Here is an 18578-nt window from a genome sequence, read left to right as displayed (position 1 = left end):
TGTGCCGACCACATGCTCTTAATTGGAGCCTTTGCCTTTCTTAGTCTATTATTCTCCCTCATGACCATTGCTGAGCAGTTTCCTTTAGTTAACTTGGTTCTGAGAAAGGGAAATTTCACTATTCCTAGATGGAAGATATAAAGGAACATGAATTTTCTTTTTAAAAAATGCTACCATCTAGCATCTAAATAAGAACAATGAAGGTATTTAAAAAAATATGAAATATTTGGATGGCCAAGTCAGCATGACAAGGAGTCACCTTCGCTTAGGGTGGGCATGATTCTAACCCCTAACAACTTGGCAAATATGTCTGAGTTTCATAGACAAACTACATGTCTGGAAAATTTATTCCTGTCATTTTACACGACAAATAAGATAAAGGTAACATGGTCCATTATAAAAACAGTTGCTCTCATTGCTGTGGCACTTCACAATTTTCAAACTGATTTTCCACGTAGCTAATTTTTGCCTCAAAACAGGTGTTTCCTTTTTAAAGAAAAATCTTTAAAATAATGTCTGCCACTCAAAGACTCACTTGAAAACATACTAATTTGGACTCTGTGCTTCTGACATCTAATCTAGTCCCTTTACAGTATGCAATTTCTAATCTGTGCAGGACATACTGTAACATGAACTTATAAAAGAAGGTTGTGTTTCTTCCCCTAGGTAAATCATACACACACTAGCTTAAATAGCTGAGTCAGGGAAATAGTCTACATCAAAAGAATATCTTTGTCCTAGTGAGGATGCATACTATGAGACAGTCTTTAAATAAAGGAAGAAAATTGTAGAACATGGATAGGTGTAGGACATGTTCAATTTGATTATTTACATGACTCTAACAAACCAAAAATTTCTAAAGGTCTCTCATTTCATGCTGAGTCAATACATGCTGATATGGACAACTTTGACGTGAAATGTTAAAACTGTTGACCTCTATTCTACAGGAATCATTTTAACATAGTAGTTAAAGTTACACCAGTTAAATTAAGAGTCTTAAGTCAAATCAGCCATGGTTAATAAAGATTCTCTTTGAAGACAGCATAAATTAGGAGACAATAGTTAAAAGCTGTGACTGAGTTAAAAAATAGGTTTGAATTCTAGTTCTACAAATTTCTAAACATATGGCATTGGGTAAGTAGATCTACACAACACTAAAAGATGGAAATACCAAGAGGAACACTACACTTCTGAAAGTTTTTCCTGAGAATATTATACACTTGCCATCCTTTTTTTTTTTTAATTGAGATGAGAGAATTGGAGACAGTGAACAAGTTGTGTTAGCTCTTTTAAGATATGCTTAAAATAGTTTTTCTGATCACAAGTTATAGCCATCAGCCAATTTTTAGGTCATGCCAATATGAGTATTTCTTTAAAAAAAAAAAAAAAAGAAGATTCCACTTATTTATCTGAGCAAGAGCAGAAGGAAGGGTCAGAGGGAGAAGCAGACTGCCCACAGAGCAGGGAGCCCAATGTGTCAGGGTTGATCTCAGGACCCCAAGGTCATGACCTGAGATAAAGGCAGATGCTTAACCGACTGGGCCACCTATGTGCCCCTCTTTTATTATAATTGTTTAAGGAAGGATGCTCATTAGGAGCCAAAAGAATACTAAAGAGGTCTTTAAACTACTGGGGGAAAAAATGACAGTATTAATACAAGTCATTGGACTCCATACTAAGTTTCCACTTATTATAACTACTGAGTATAAAAAGAAATGTTGAGAAGTATTTCTGTTGTAGGCATGTGATTTTCCTCAAGGGCATCTATATCTACAGGAAATGACAGAATTGGTGCATGTCTTCTTGCTTAGGTTGACCACAGATCATTTCAGTCAGCTGAATACAGTTGTCACAGCTGGCTAACTAGACGTTGCCATGGTTATGGTGCTATCTCACAACTGCATTGATAATAATAAGAACATTGATGTTACATAACTTTGCTATGGACTAGATTTTGGGCAAAGAGTTCTGTATAGGTCTATCTTTTTAAAAGCGTCCGCCCCCCCCCCCCAAACACACACACACTTCCCCTTCAGGCTCAAGCAATTTAGGGTAGGTTTAGTTATCTCATGGGGTGTATACATTTCAAAGAGGTGGAGCTTGACATTGGCAAGGAATAAAGAACATGTGTTTTTTTTTTCTTCTAAGATATTAAGGGTATATTTATTATCAGAAGTTTAGGATAATTATTAAAGTTTTCTTTGTATGAGGGGTCACACTGCATGGAACTCTTCATCTCTTTCTTTGTTAATTACTTGAACATCCTCACCTTTATGTTCCTCATTTCCTTGGGGATTCCACCTCTTAGCTATTCAACTAGGTTTTGTCACAAACTCTCAAACCTTAATCTGCAGCAGTTTGTGTCCTCCTAGCTTTGCAAAATGCCACTTTACGGTCTCCACTTTATTCTCCTTGTCCCCCACCTTGCCTGCCAGCCCTGAGGCCAGCAGATTAGTAACAACCCCACATCCTTCTCTAATCTTAGCACTTCTTCCAGCCTTCCAACTATAGTTTCTGCTTCTAGTTGCACATCAGTAGCCAGCTGAAGCACCCGTGAAAGGTCCATCCCTTTGCACAGCCATGCATTTCCCTCCTTTGCCACAGTGTCTATGCACAGTTCCTCAAACAAGAGCGTTAGAGCAGTTGTTTGGGGGGCATCACCATATGCATGAGACGGTGTCCAGAAGCAGGTACATGGGCCACCCCTCCCCACACAGAGGTCAATGGCCAATTTGGGACTTCCCCCAGGGCTGCCTATTTCCTCCAACCCATTTCTCTGATCTTCTGGCTGGCTCACCAATTGTTGGTTCAGAAAATGACCCTTGTCCATGGAGGCCATGGAAAAACCGAAGAAAGAGTCAGAATATTACAGATTAGTAGGTGGCAATTTAAAAAAAACAAGGGAATTTACGGAAACTGAGGTTAGGCTTCTGCAAGATGAGCGGCTCTCTGGACCTGCCTGCCAACATCTTGAGAGTTTATATAGAGGCCTTAACTAGGCTCATTCATGTGTTACCATCCAGATGGTGTCAATAATGCATTACTCTCTCAAGACTGCATCCTTGAAATGTCTCCAGTGATACAAATGGAGTATGAAACATTCCAAAGAGAGGGACAGGAGTGAGGAGCCCCCTGTTGCCCCAGGCAGGTTTTCAGGTCAACCAGAGGTCATGTCCTCTTGATGATCTTCAACAGCAGTACTTTATACTAAGATTTACTTATTTATGCACTAACAGTACTTAGATTTATGGGATGATTACAGTATACTATGTTCTATGCTGGGCAATTCACATCTACTATCTCAACTAATCCTTATAGTAGCTTTATGTAGGAATAGTTATTATTTTCATTCTTCAGATGGAGAAATAGAGTCCAATGTAGGAATGTAAGTATCTTCCCTGGGGCAAACATCTGGGAATCACACAGTATTTAAAGCCAGATCCATATTCATTAGCCTTTCACATATGAGGTGGTAGGACTGGCCTTTAGTGGTATAAGGTTCACCTTATTTACAATGAGTCAATAATATTATTAATTTCGGTAACTAAAGGGAGAAAATTCTCTTTGCAACCTTACACACGCACACAGTCCAGAACTGCAAATTTGTTGCAGTGTTGCTGGGTTTGTGCCAATGTGAACTTTCTCCCCACCCAACTTTTTTTTTTAACCTCTTTAAGATTTGGTAGGAAGGTGCTCTAGCAATGTAAGCACAAAATCAAATAGTTTCGTAAAATTAGTCAAAGTGACAGCACTTGGTTCAGGCCAATAGACTGTGACATAAAAAAAAACAAAAAAAAAACAAAAAACAAACAAACAAAAAAAACGAAACCCTGAAGCTTCAGGGCTGCTCACCTGCAGTGGTCCATTCCAAAGCTTTTTCCTCATTTCATATTCAAAATTTTATCAGTGTTTTTCTTAAAGAGGTAGGAGTATTTCTGGATGCTATACCAAGAGAGCTAGCAAGAACTTGACTATACATGGAAGCAACTGCCAATCAAATAGATAACGTGTGATTACACTCAAATAAAATATGTTCCCAAATTATCCTCCTGACATTATGTGTTTATTTATTAGTTTGAGTGATCTTCTCCTCCACTGAATTATAATCTTTATGAGGGCAGAAACTTTGTCTTGTCCATGACTATAGCCCAGCTCCAAAAAGAGTACACAGTACACATTAGGTGCTTATTCATTGTTTATTAAAGAATGAATGTGAGAATATTAATAGGCAACACAACCTGAAAGAGTCATAATTACTCCTAACCCACAGAACTCAATAGAAAAAAGATTATGTTAATTTATATAAACAATGAATGTCAATTCAGTGAATGTCATTCAGAAGGGGATTAGTTTATCATATATACTGAGAAAACAGCAGGTGTTATTTCAATTATTTCCAGGAATGATCTAAGAATAGTCCATTCTGGAGCCAAGAAGGAGGTGCTGTAGCCTCCAGCTCAAAACCAGTGTAGTCCTGGTGATGTCCCTTGTTCTTAGCCTGACATCATTAAACTTCCAGTTCTATTAACTAACTCCCTTTGGACTGATTCAATGCCTAACAGGCAACTTTTATATTTCCATGTAAGATAGCTGTCATGGAGATGGTATGCTGCTCATATCTACTCTTTTTTTTTTGATAGAGACTTTACATGGTAAATTGAATCAGGGATTTGTAATTATGATTTGTTCTCCTTTATGTAGGCTGGCCACAGGAAAAATGTCCATAAGCATACATGCTTTGAGAAATTCCAGTTGCAGTGACAGTAACATCATTGTAAGTCAATAAATTGTCTTTCTGGTTACTTTGCCATCTCTCCAGGATGGATTCTCCGGGCCTTCAAAAAAAAAAAGCACAAAATCTAGGTGGTCTTTCCCTGACAGCTTTCCTTATTATCATTTTTATCGTACAGTTCAATTGACTTCTACCGAGGAAATTACAATATTCATTTTGTCTTGAGCAGAGTGTGAAGCAGTCATATATATATTATCTCACAGAACAATTATGAGAAATAGTGTCATCACCTCATCTTTATAGATGAGGAAAGGTCAGCAATGTATGCTAATTTATTCAAGGTTGAAAGGTCAGTATTTTAAACATTCATTCATTCAATTTATTGATCAGCTCCTATGAACCAGGCAGTGATCTAGATTCTTGGGAGTCTTTTGTGACCAAAACAGATTATGTTCTAGCTAAGGAATACAAATGTAACTATAGTGAATTAAAAGGTGATATATGCTGTGAGAAAAACGAAGATAGTGAGTGGAATCAGGAGTTCTGGCGGTGTTTACTATAAAAGCCTGACTGAAAAGAAGCATCCATACCCAAAGGAAAGATTTGAAGTAGGTAATGAGGTTAGCTCTGTGAGTATCCCAGGGAAAGAATGTTCCCAGAAAGGGAAAATCAAGTGCAAACAGGCCAAGATTAGAAATTATCTGGCATGTTCCAGAAAGAACAAGGGGATTTATGTGGCCGAAATCAAATGAATGAGTAAGAACGGTAAGAAATAAAGTCAGAGGAGCAGGGGATGTTGTTTCTGAGGACTTTTAAGGCCTTTGCCAAGATGTTAGCCTTTACTCCAAGTGAAATAGGGAACTACTGAAGGGTTTTGAACAGTGTGATATAATGTAGATTAACTTTTTAAAAATAATATTTTGCCTGCTTTGGTGAAAATAGACTGGAGAGCAGGATAAAAGTAGAAGCAGAGAGACCTCTTAGAAGCTAGAGTAATAATCCATCCTGGAGATTCTGCTGGTGTATACCAACATAGTAACAGGAGCAATAATGAGAAATAAGCAGATGTAGGATATATTTTGAGAGAAAAAGCCCACAGGATTTCCTGAGGGCATGTTGTATGGACAAAGAAAGGATTCAAAGAAGACTTAAAAGTTTTAGGCCTGAATGATGGGATTGCCATAGAAATAGGAAAGGCTATAAAGAAAAAAAAATTCTTTTCCTTTGTGGAAAAAAATAGAAGTCAGTTTTTGACAGAGTCTATTAGGAATCCAAATGGCAGAGCTGAATAGAAAGCTAGACATACAGGTCTAGAATTCAGGAAAGAAATAAGAATTGGAGATAACATTCTTGAGTTGTGGCATATAAATAACATCCAAGCTGAAGGAGATCACCAACAAAGAATATGTGGATAGAAAGATAATAACAGGACCAAGCACTGAGTCTTACAGTCACTCCAATATCCAGGAGAAAAGGAAGAACCAGAGCCAGCCAGGAGTCAGAGAAGCTGACATAGTAGTAGAAGAAAACCAAAAGTGGATGTCAAGCAAAAAAAAAAAATTAAAAATAAAGAAGTTTGGATGAAATCTGAGAGTGGTAGACCATATCAAGTGCTACTGGTAGATCAAAATGGATAGAATGAAAATCAGCCATTGGATTATCCCCTATAGAGTCAAACTGACCTTGATAAAAGCAATTTCAGTGGAGTGATAGGATTGAAAATCTGGCTAGAGTTTATTGAAGAAAGTAAGAGAAGAATTAGAACTGAGGATATAAACAACTCTTTGAGGGGCTTTACAGCATAGATAGTGGGAAAATGTGGTAATGGCAGAGAAAAATCAATCAAAAATTAAATTATTTTTAATATTTAAGATGCAAGACATAGCAGCATATTTTTATGATGATGCAAAATGCTCCATAAAAGAGAAAAAAAATTTACTTGAGTGGGATTCTTCAGCTGAAGAGGAGGATGGGATCTATTGACTGGAAAGTGTGGTACAAACTTATATAGGAACATGGATATCTAAGTAATGAAATTAGTAGGAGGACTAAGTATAGATGTAGAGAGGTGGGTAGCTTTGGAAGATTCTTAGGGTTGAGACTCTTTGGAAATTTATCTTCTGATTGCTTCAATTTTTCTCAGTACAGAAACAAGCAAGGTCGGGGGTATAGCTCAGTGGTAGAGCATTTGACTGCAGAAATAAGCAAGGTCATAGAGAGTGTGAAGATGGGAGAAGTTGCTGGTGTTAGAGGTGTTAGAAAATGAGTAGACAATGACCTGTATGTATTTGCTGAGCTTAACTCAAAGCCCACTTGAGGTATATCTAAAGTGAGACCAGGAAGCATGGTCATGCTCAGTTGACCCAATGCTGTTTCAGAACAAGCAAATGTTTGGGTTTAGCCTGGGCAGTGCTTAGCTTACTACATCAAATATGAGAAAGGAAAGAGATCTGAAATTCTGTGATTATGGAATATAATGTAGATAAGAGGGGAAAAGACACCAAAGTCATTCACACATTCTCTAATTCAACAAGTATTTTCAGCATTCCGTGTAAACCATTCACTGTGCTAGGTCCTGTGTAAAATACAGTGAACAAGGTAGACATGGTCCCTACCATCATTAAGCCTATATCCCACATGGAAAGACAGACAAAAAACAGCACAGTTTTCAATGTGGAATTTGATAAATATTATTAAGGAGAAAAGACACGTGTTGATATTGAGAATAAATCTGTATGTTACACAGGTGGTGGGGATTTATGTGTTGAGCAGCTAATTGAGGTAAGTTGGGAAAAGAAGATCTTTTGGGGGAGGTGATATACAAGTAGAGTGCTAAAGGATGAAAAGGAACTTTGTAGTGAAAAGCAGAGGAAAGGTGTTCAAGGTAGACAATGGCATATTGGCAAAAGCTAAAACTCAAGGAAGAGCTTGCTTGGGATATTTCAGGAACTGAAGGAAGACTGGTGTGGCTGGAGAATAGCAAACAGAGAGCGTTACAGGATGAGTGGAAAGAAAATCAGGGGCCAGAGTGAAAACAGAGTTCAATTTCTGATCTGATTCCATACTTACTTCCTTTCTGTTCTAATATGTTTGGCATTCCAGAACCACTAATGCAATCCTTCAATTTCAGTTTTTAAACTTTAATTTCCTTCAAGAATTATACTCTGGCACTTATTCTACCTGGTAATAATACCCCCCACTTCTCCAAATCTCATGCTATCCCTTCAGTGCTGCTCTAAGGACCATAGCATTGTGGTTTGCTCACTAGAATAATCAGACACATTAATCTATGCTAATGTATAAAGGACTCTTAATGGTTCTGGGCATTACCTCTCCCCTGAGCATTTACATTTTAACAGGGATTTTCTAGTGACACAAAGAGGTGACTCTATTAGTGTACATTTTAGACACTAAGCAGACCATTTCAGTTGATTCAAACACACTATTTCTTTAAAATTCTTAGCTTAGGAATTTTGTGTTTCAGCAAAGATACTGAGAAATGTATACTTAATGTGGTACCGTTCTCCTACACCGGTCTAATCAGATTGATATTTTTCACACTCATATATTGTAGTCCAATCATAATCATTAGACATGGTGCTATCCACAGATGACCTGTCCATATTGTTGATGTACTTCGCCACCTAAGTGAAGCCCTTGCTTTTTTTTTTTTTTTTTTGGAATTTCCTAAATCATTCAGGAAGACTTAAATCTCTATATGACATTTTCTTCTTTTCTTGTAGAGCTTGTTACAGTCTTTACCAATTGTTCAGAAAGAATATAAATCTTTCAGGTGAATGCATTATGCAGTATTCATGCATGGTCTGTAAGTGAAATTGGAGGTCTAAAACACTAAAAGAGGAAAAGCATTCACAGCTGAGTCAATTATAAAAGAATATGTACCTTGAAGATAGGATAGGTAAGTATAGCTGGAAACCTGTTGGTCATATGAATTTCTGGACACCATAAGAACTGAATAAATGTTTGGACAGGTAGATTAACAAAGTGATAACTGATTCCTGGGTTGTGAAAGTTGTTTTCCTTCTGCAGGAAAAAGCAACCCAAAGAAACAATTGGATAGGTCCTTAAGACCAATTTTATTCTAATCAAATTATGTGATTGATGCACTTATACAATGACTTCAAGTTATCCTAATGCAATGAGGGAAAAAGGATAATTTGACTCTGGATAAGGAAAAATTATCAACTCTTACAGATAATGAAATAAAATTAGGCAGAGAGGCTCAGTGAGGAATGCATTCCTGCTTATTTTTGGGTACCATTCATTACCATGCCTTGTACAATGCCCAAATCATGGTAGCTACCCAACAAATATGTGTTAATAAATTAACATTGAATAGAGAAGAAGAGGAGAAATAGTAAAAAGAGAAAGCAGAAGAAATTATAATTGACATTAGTATAGTGCTTTTAATTTTTCAAAGAAATTTTCTTCTGGTAACCATTTTAGGTCAAGAAATAACCATTAACATATATAGGGAGTTTCTAGGGAAGACACTAACACACTTTTGATTAATTATTAGTCTAATCACTCCATAGGACTCTGAAGTTAACTGTAGCAAAATGTAAAAGCAATTAATTATTTTCTAGAAATATTTATTCATCCAGTCTTTAGTCGATAAATATTTATTGAGCATCTACTATATGCCTGGCATAACACAAGGTCTGGGGAAACACTAGTGAATAATATATTGAAATTCCTATCCTTATGACACCTTAATTAAACAAATAATTTAAAAGGTTATTTAATTATATATTGATAAGTGATGTTAAGGTAATAGTCAAGGTTCTGAATGAATGTATGAAAGTAGAAGATATTTTTATTCCAGATAATCAAAGAGGACTCTTAAGGAAGCAATATTTAAGCTGAAACTGGACCAATGTATGACCTACCGAGGCAAATATGGAGAGTGGAGAGGTAAAGAGCGTTTAGGGCTAAAATATATGCCTAAATGTTTCGAGGCAGAAAGGGGCTTAGGAAGTTTGTTCATCTAAAATAAGGTAGGTTTGGTTGAAACCCAAAAGGAGGTGGAATGTGACAAGTGTGTAAGCAACAGTAGCAAGACCATGAGAATCTTTATTCTTAGAATTTTATTCTTCATCCTAATAATAACTGACAACACTGGAAAATGTTAAGAAGAGCAAATTTGTGCTTTTAAAGATATTCCTGGACTCCATGTAAAAAACAACTGGAAGAGCTAGTCTAAATTGGAAATGGGGAAAAAAATAAATTGGAAATGGGGGTAGCTTAGAATAAGAAGGCAATGGCGGTGACAGAGAGATGGGGACAGTTTCAAGATATTTTTAGGAGGTAGCAACAACAGAATTTGCTGATTGATTAATATTGGACAAGTTGAGATAGGTATCAAGAATTCTGTTGGGTTTTTGGCATGAAATCCTGTGGATAAAGAGGCTTCCTATGATAAATAATCCTAAAAGAAGTAAAAGTCTATTAAAGATAATCCATTATTAGCTAAATTTGAAGTTTACTCAAAATTTACTCTTTTCTGCCTCAGAGCTATCTAAATGTAAAAGTTAAGTGGACTGTCAATTATATATATATATATATATATATATATATATATATATATATATATATATATTTCCCACATTTGCCCTGCTCCCCATTTGGGGAAGAAAATACAGACATTAACTTTCCAAATCGGTACTCATTTTGTTGTGAGATTACATACTTTCAGTGCTGCTATTAATTGGATTATTTCCCACCCCCTTGCAATTCCCAGATTATTTCAACCTCCCCACTACCCCTGCCAATTGCAGTTAGGTCATTCTTAACCTTATCATTTGAGGATCAGGCAAAACTGGAATTTGCAGGGCATTTGTTTTTAAATCTCTCTTCCGTATTGGGAGTTTTACCAAGAACTGCTGATTTGTCAGGACGTCATCTGGGTACCTGTGTCACTGTTTTATTTTAACCTTCAGTGTATTCTGTGCATTTTCTTAACAGATCAATCTAGTTAATAATAAATTGTTTCCAAGTGAAAAAAATATATATATATATCTCAGATAAGAGTACAGGACTATAGATATTTAAACCTTTAGTCAGATCTTTAAAGACCTGGAGTCTTTCCCACCCTCTTGCAACTCTGCACATTGTATCATTATTATTTCATCTTTAGGACTTCTGATTCCAGAAATGCCCCAATTCAGTCACATGTTGTATCATATTACTTGGGTTCCTGTATTTTTTGTTCTTCTGGGAATGTCTTTTCTTCCTTCCTTCACTTGCCTAACTTCTATCCATCTTCAAAACTTAGTATGGGGAATAGTTTCTCTCCACGTATTTGTTCCCCTTCAGGTCAGGTGAGATGTTCCCACATTGCCCTTCTTCTGCATCTTCTGTTTTTCTATATCATGAACTCATTGCATGATCTTGTTTGCTAATTTATCTTTTCCACCTAACTGGGAGTGCTTTGAAAGCACTTGTGTTTTTATCTCTATATATCCATGTATAGTATGGTACCTGGCACATAATAGGTGCTAAATATCTATGTGATAAAATTTTATAGGCTTGCAGAGAAGGGAGGCCAAAACATTACTCTTTGAGGACAGTGAGAGATAATTACTAATTATGTACATGACTTGATCAAAGTTATGATACTGTGTAACTGAGAGGGAACACAAATCCTTCATGGTTCAAAATTTTCCATCCAGTATCAAATCTCTTATTCAGAGCAATCTATTTGATGCTATATCTTGTTTGCACCCATGTAATTTGCCAAGTAAAGTTACCTGGTTTCCTATGCTCACAAGTTTGCCTTCATTTGATTACCAATAAAACATGAAGAGAAACAATTCTCAACATATAAAGATATCAATAAATAATCATTTGAACTAAATAATCATTTGAACTAAATAATAAATAATCATTTGAACTAAATATACAGTCTACAAATGAGAACCTGATATTTATATTGTTGGTTTTGAGGAAAGGAACACTGTACTGTATTTCAAAAAAAAAAAACCTTGATATCCAATTGATATTAAACTAAAATTACATACAATAAGATTTTTAATTTTGAGCAAGTTACAATAAAATTTAAAGGACATAGCAAAACAAAGCATCCTAGGTCATTTTCTCAAATAATTCAAGTCTTTGAGAAATTCAGACTTCTCTGAAAAGTCTCCTCAAAGGATCCTGAATTCTAGAATGGACAGCAGGAATCTCTTGTTTTTTTTTTTAATTAGTTAATGAATTTTTAAAAGATTTTATTTATTTGATAGAGATAGAAAAAAAGAGGGCACAGGTAGGGGGAGCAGGAAGGGAGAAGCAGGCTCCTCACCCAGCAGGGAGCCTGGTGTGGGGCTTTATACCAGGACCCCTGCCTCAGGACCCCAGCTGAAGGCAGACACTTAACTAACTGAACCACCCAGACACCTCCTCTCTTGGCTTTTAAACATAGGAAACTGTGATCTGAAATCACAGTGAATACAACTTTAAGAGGGGGTCACTGAACTTCCTCCCCATCCTTTCAAAACCTCTCAGCACTTTGCTTCTTTTTTATAGTAATAACTAAGTTCATAGATAACATAAATATTTGTGTATTTGTCTGAATTCTTTTTGAGTTGAAAATTTCTTAAGGGCTTGAACTGTGCTGTATTAATCTTTTATTTCTAGAGGACAAGCAAATTGCCTGGCAATGTAGGCATTTAAATTTTTTGCTGATCAAATTACATGCAATAGTTATTGCTAATGATTTATTACTAATTAAAAAATATTGTATGTTTATTATGAAGGGTTGAACATCAGGACTTTGGTCAAACATTTCTTATTATTCCATAATTACTTTACTATGGAAAAAAAATCAAACCATACTTAATGTCTAATGCTTAGAGATACTCATTTTAAAGATTGAATTAAAGCTTCAATTTATCCATATTTGGCACCTAATTAAATTAAATTAAGTTCCTTAATTTAATTTTTGAGTGAAGTCTTCTCATGAAAGAATAGAATCAATACCTTTCAATATCCCTTTCATAGGTATCTTCTGTGGATTTGCAGATGCTAGACCCATTGGTTACTAAGATTGAAAATGTTGTCACTTAAGAAAAGCAATTATGCCTTTGGGTACAACATTCATTGGTATCAGATAATATCCCTAATTCTTGTCAGTTATTAAAGGGAATCTAAATTTTCAGAATTGATGTAGACTTGAAAGAAAAATAATTTTAAGATGAATGTAAGGAAGAAAAAAAACATGCAAATCCTTCAAACATTTCAGAGAAAAGCTCTTCAAAAACCTCAGTCAGTAGGATGACAAACAAATCTGCACAGAATTGAAAAAATATTCATTTCCTATATAAATTGTGAAATAAGTATCCTTAATAGGCATATTCTTCTCTAATTTGTATGATTTCAAAGTGTACTAATATGAATTTCCCCTTGAGGGGCCATTAAATCAGCCAGACTGAGTTATAGTTATGTAGCTTGAGCAGATGAAAAGTAAATTATTGGGATTTTTACCTTCCTCAAACAGGATACCAATGGAAAATTATTAACCAATATTTTCATTAGAAAAGACAAGACATAAAATGATGGGAAATCGAATTGATAGTAATAAAGTGCTCTGTGTCTCCACTTTCAAACTTCTTCCTTTAAAGCTATTTTATTTATAGCCAGATAAAGGTACAATTTTAGCTGTCTGTTAGTGCAGAATGTCCAGTTAGCTTAATTTCAAATGATGGATGTACTTTATGGAAATCTAAAGAAATCATCATCATATTCTTCTTATTTCTTCCTCTTGAAAGAGCCATTTATAATTTATTCACATATATTGTCCTATTCAAGCTGTAGATGGGAGAGGCTGGTGAGCAAAGGTAGCTTTTTCAAATACCAAAGCATAGAAAGCTTAAACGATGATGAAAAGTAATGAACAACAGAGTGAATTTGTGATTTCACAAATGATATATTATACTGTTGAATTTTCCAGACTAGAGATTTCTCCTCTTCTGTAATTCATAGTGGGTTATGCAAAGTCACCAGCATTCCAGAAGCAAGATATTTAGAAAATGGATTTAGAGGATTGCTTCTAAAACTTTACAAAGTGATTATTTTCTCTTCAGAAATAAGACTCAACTCCTTGAGGAAGTGCTTTCTGATTAACAATGCATAAATTTCCTGCACTGAAATCTTACTAATTGGTTTAACTGATGAAGTCTTGCTGAATTGTGGGATATTTAAAAATGAGTACATTTTATTCATTTCAGCAGCAGTATTCAGGCAGATACCTTATATCCTATTACATATAGAATAATATTTTATATACACAGTAGGACCTTGAATTAAAATTGCTTGATGAGCAAAATAGGAATTAGAGGACCATACCCCATGGAAGTGATGGTAGAAGATACTCAGACAAAGGGAATAAAGAGGATAAGGGATGAGGTGTATAGTCAAAATTGCTCACAATCTAGGCAACCAAGCAGCCATGAGGGGTCCAGAACTATGTGTTTTCCTTCTCCCATGAATTAACATTTGATGTGTTTTCAACAGTAATATGTTTCTAGACAAAAAGTCCTATAGCAGACTCTGGGAATTTCCAACTGATCCTTCAGAGTAGCTCTTTGCAGGAGTAAAGCAATGTTAAAAACATCTTTTCTGCTTTGAGAGAGGAAGAAAACTTGTTCCCAGTTGCAGTATTTTTGCTCTTAGCATGATAAAAAGAAAATTGGATAGGAAGAATGAAACATGCCTGGATTTTTGGCTCTAACAATATTTTGACTCTTTGGATCTCAGTTTCCGCATTTACCAGATGAGACTGGTGAACAAACTTATATCTATATCTAAAGTCTTTTCCAAATGCATCATTAACATTGTTAACCAATTCTGCAATAGAAGATCCAGACACTGGATCCAGACGCTAAGTGAGCAAATGACCAAATAAGCACACAATCAACATCAGTTATATTATCCAGAGCAGAGCTTTTCAAATGCAGGTAGATATCCATTAGTGGATCCTGAAATCAACTTAATGTATTCCAGCCATCATTTATCAGGAAGAAATAGAATAGAATGAAAAATATGAGAGTACACAGTCAGAAGTAGGGACAAATACTGTTTCTCAAAGCTTGTATTATGGTAGCTTATAAGCTCTATATTTATGTGTATGCGTACTGGGTCATAATGTAAACATATTTCTTATTCTCCATAAACATCAACGATATTTGTCAGCCACTTATTTAGACTGTCTTTATTTGGTCTAAAAGAGAAAAGAGGCTCATACTCACCAATAGTGGGGTCGTGATAATCAGGAAACTGATGGCTAATAAACTGCATTGTCATTGCTGAAAAAAAAATAAATTCAATTTAATAAAAATTCACCAATTCATCAATAAGTTATTCACCAATGTAGTTCATCAGTCTTTTAATAAGATCTAGTAAGTGACTTATTTCTCTGAGTGACTAGTTTAATTATGCAACATGAACCACCAAATGATAGAGAAAATTCTAGAGGAGAAAAAATGTTTTCTAGAAAGAAAATAATGTCAGATACTTCTCTGGAATAAATATATCAAGATTTTAAGTGTATTTTAATAAAAATTACATTGTAGTAAAAATAAGGCTCTTGGCATAATGAGAATATAAAGTAGCTATAGAATCCTTCTTGGCTTGCCTTGGTGTAAAAGTTGGTATTGGTTGAGAACCTTTTACTAAAGGTTCTATACATATTCTGGGACTTACTTATCTCCCTCATGTTTAAAATAAGGAGATAATCTCTGAGGCTCTATTAGTTATTAAAGGTAGATGATTATATGAGTTTTTATCCTTAGCCAGCTTTTTCATTAAAATTATTTGTCACTTTTATTTTGCTACTTAGGTCCTTTTATTAATTTTCATTACTTTTGGGGATATTTCCTCCAAATTCTCCACATTCTTTTCCAATCAATAATTTTACAAAATATCCATAATTTTTCTATTATAGTTTCCTCATGTAAATGTCCATTATTAGGAGACAAATAGGATGCTGAATAAAGCAAGAAACTTGGAAAAAGACTTGTATATAGTAGTTCTCTTCCTTCCTTTGCCCTTGCTAGACCTGCATAGCCCAGTGATAGCAAGAATCCTAAGTCAAGTTGGTGAGAAACTCCCACTCATGATATTTGATCCCCCTGGACTGTCTTCAGCAAGAATCATTTTAAGTCTGATTGGTAAGAATTCCCCTACTCCTGTTAGTAATTATCCATCCACCATTGTCTGTCCCCCCACTCCTTGCCCATAAATCTCCACTTTTCCTTGTGTTTACAGTTGAGTCGAGGTCTATAATGAGTGGAACTTATTGCAATAGTTCCTGAATAAAATCTATTTTTAACCTTATTTAACCTTATTGCAATAGTTCCTGAATAAAATCTATTTTTACCATTTTACTGTCCAGCTCTGGTTTCTTTTAACAATGTGTTCACGCTCCAGCAAATGTTTAAAACAGAGAAGACAGTTAAATTCAGCAAACCTGCACAAGGCACTAGACTAAACCTGCTGAGAAATGCAAAGAAACAGAACCTGACCCAGTGATAAAGAATTTCTGTTTACACTTTAATAGTGTTGACTTCCTGTCTTTACATTGACAAAGGAAGTCTTCATATGAAAGTATTTCTTAATTTGACAGTTTAGGGCAAATTTTTGAAATGAAAATTAACATTTCTTACAGATGACTTAAAGAGTTAAATATTTCAGGTAAACAAACTGAAAGCAACATGTTTATTAAGTAGACATCAAGGAAAATTTGGATTTTTTTTTTTGTGAGTTTTTACAGAGAACTCTTTTTAAAGAGCAGTATCCTCTATCTCTTACTGCCTGGCTGGTTTACTCCCAACTAGAGTGTGGAGATTGGAGGCCTAGCCTCACAATGAACTTTTGGCTTGGCTAGTCAATCAACTAAATTTCAAAGACAGCTCAGACTTAGTAACTTTAGAACTAAAAGGAGATTACCCACTCTACTTAAAGTGAAGAGATATGTACCTATTCACTAAATGACAAAAGCCTCATCATCCACCTTATGATAATCAATTACTAGGCTAAAATCTTGAAGATGTCTTTGGACATTTCCCCTCTCATATCTTCCGTAGTTTCCATGAATTTTTATTTTACCTCCAAAATATCTTTCAAAATGTCTTAATTGTGATATTACACTAGTTTAGAATCTTTTATTTTAAATCCCTGTTGTCATAGACTTAAAATTGATTTCTCTGGAGCTCTTTTCTTTAACTTCCATTAACTTCCACAGTGACACCAGAATCATCTTTTTTAAAAAAAATCTAGTTATTCATATGTAAGCAACTGTCAGGATAAAGAATAAATGTGGTCCTTCATGGGTTCACTACATCTCTTCAGGCTTGACTTCTACCACTACTCAAACCCAGCTACTCTGTGTTCTCAGACTTAAAGAAGGAAGGACGTTCTACTCATGAGCATGCCTTTATCCTGTAGTGTAGCACAGCCTTCACCTTCTCCTTCATTTTAATATCATACTAACAAAGGCTCTCCTTGACCAAACCTTCATTAGGCTCCTCTGAAGCCTCCTTCTAAACCAGGCCATGATTGTCAGGCATCCATGCTCTGCTTGCTAAGTTTTAGCAGTACCCTACCAAGTCAGTTTAGAGAGAATTTTCCACATTGATATATGGTCACCCTTGATATCTAATCAAGTTCTTCATCTCCATCTGCCATGTTTACTTTGGCTGACCTTCAGCAAGAATCCTATTAAGTTTATTCAGCCAGAATCTCCCCTGATTTTCCATTCACTAATTTCCAACTTGCTCCTTGGCTATGCATTCCCACTTGTCCCTATATTTGGAATTGAGCCCAGTTCTATACTGAGGGAGTTCTTTTTCCCCTATTATATTTTTTGCTGAAATCTATTTTCACCACTTTACTGTCCAGCTCTGCTTTTCTTTAGCAATATGATAATTTCTCCACGCAAGTGTCATACTATTCAATCAACATATTTAAATTCTTCATCAACCAGGAGCCAGTACATGATAGTCCTCAAAATTCCCAAGAAGCATTAGAAAACACTGTGCATAACTAGTGTTTAAGTTAATTTCTATAAACCTTGGAAAGAATTTTAAAGGTGAAGAAGTTTGGGACAAATTTAAGGAAGAATATATAAGCATTTTAAAAACTGATATATATATTTGATATAACACTTGAGAATCACAAAACCAGTATCAGAAATAAATGAATCAAAGATTTACTTCTTCACTTATTTATAAGAATACCTAGCATATATGTAGATGATGGAGTTTGTGCTTTCATGGAAACCTGCTGCTTATTGTATAATTGAAAAAGTCCTTCAATTCTCAAATCCTCTGACCTACCACTGAGACAGAACCAAAGAAAAGAGAGCCAGCTGAGCTTTGTTCCAGAACTTCAAAAGATAATTTTAGAAAGATTGATTTGTAAAAGTTTCTTTTGTGTTTTACGAAGTGGATGCCTGATGGGATATGTAAGAGCCAGTTCCATTTGCGAAGATGATATGTAAAACAAACAATTTTTAAAAAATCTCGCCTAAACACATGTCAAATTCAATGTCGGAGATAAGTAATCTGCTAAATATCTATTGATTGTATTGGAGACTAAATTTTATTTATTTTATAATATACAGGTTTACATCCTTAAAATCTGGGGATTCTACTTTCTTTTGCCAAAAAGCTATTCTGGCAGAAACTCAATAATAGCTCCTCCTTTGTTTTTAGAGATTTTATTGTATCTATACAAAGGCTTTATAATGTCTTAATACATTGGTTTTTAAGTATCTAATGAAAATGAAGGTTTTTGCTGCCTTCCCCAAATATACCTTCCTATACATACA

The 18578-nt window shown here is 35.2% G+C and overlaps 1 protein-coding gene across 1 annotated transcript in view; it reads right to left on the bottom strand.

The window, feature by feature from the left end:
- The window catches only part of RIT2 (Ras like without CAAX 2), a 390267-nt gene that overhangs the window by 294377 nt on the left and 77312 nt on the right, over positions 1 to 18578 (bottom strand). Inside the window, exon 2 of the mRNA XM_055324206.1 lies at positions 14998 to 15054. Within this exon, the coding sequence (XP_055180181.1) occupies positions 14998 to 15054 (57 nt within the window). The remainder of the gene's footprint in view (positions 1 to 14997; positions 15055 to 18578) is intronic.

This window comes from Nyctereutes procyonoides, unplaced genomic scaffold (genome assembly GCF_905146905.1).
Source record: "Nyctereutes procyonoides isolate TBG_1078 unplaced genomic scaffold, NYPRO_anot_genome, whole genome shotgun sequence".
Lineage (NCBI taxonomy): Eukaryota > Metazoa > Chordata > Mammalia > Carnivora > Canidae > Nyctereutes > Nyctereutes procyonoides.
Note: the sequence above shows the minus strand (reverse complement) of the source record. Positions and strands in the feature narration are given on the sequence as shown.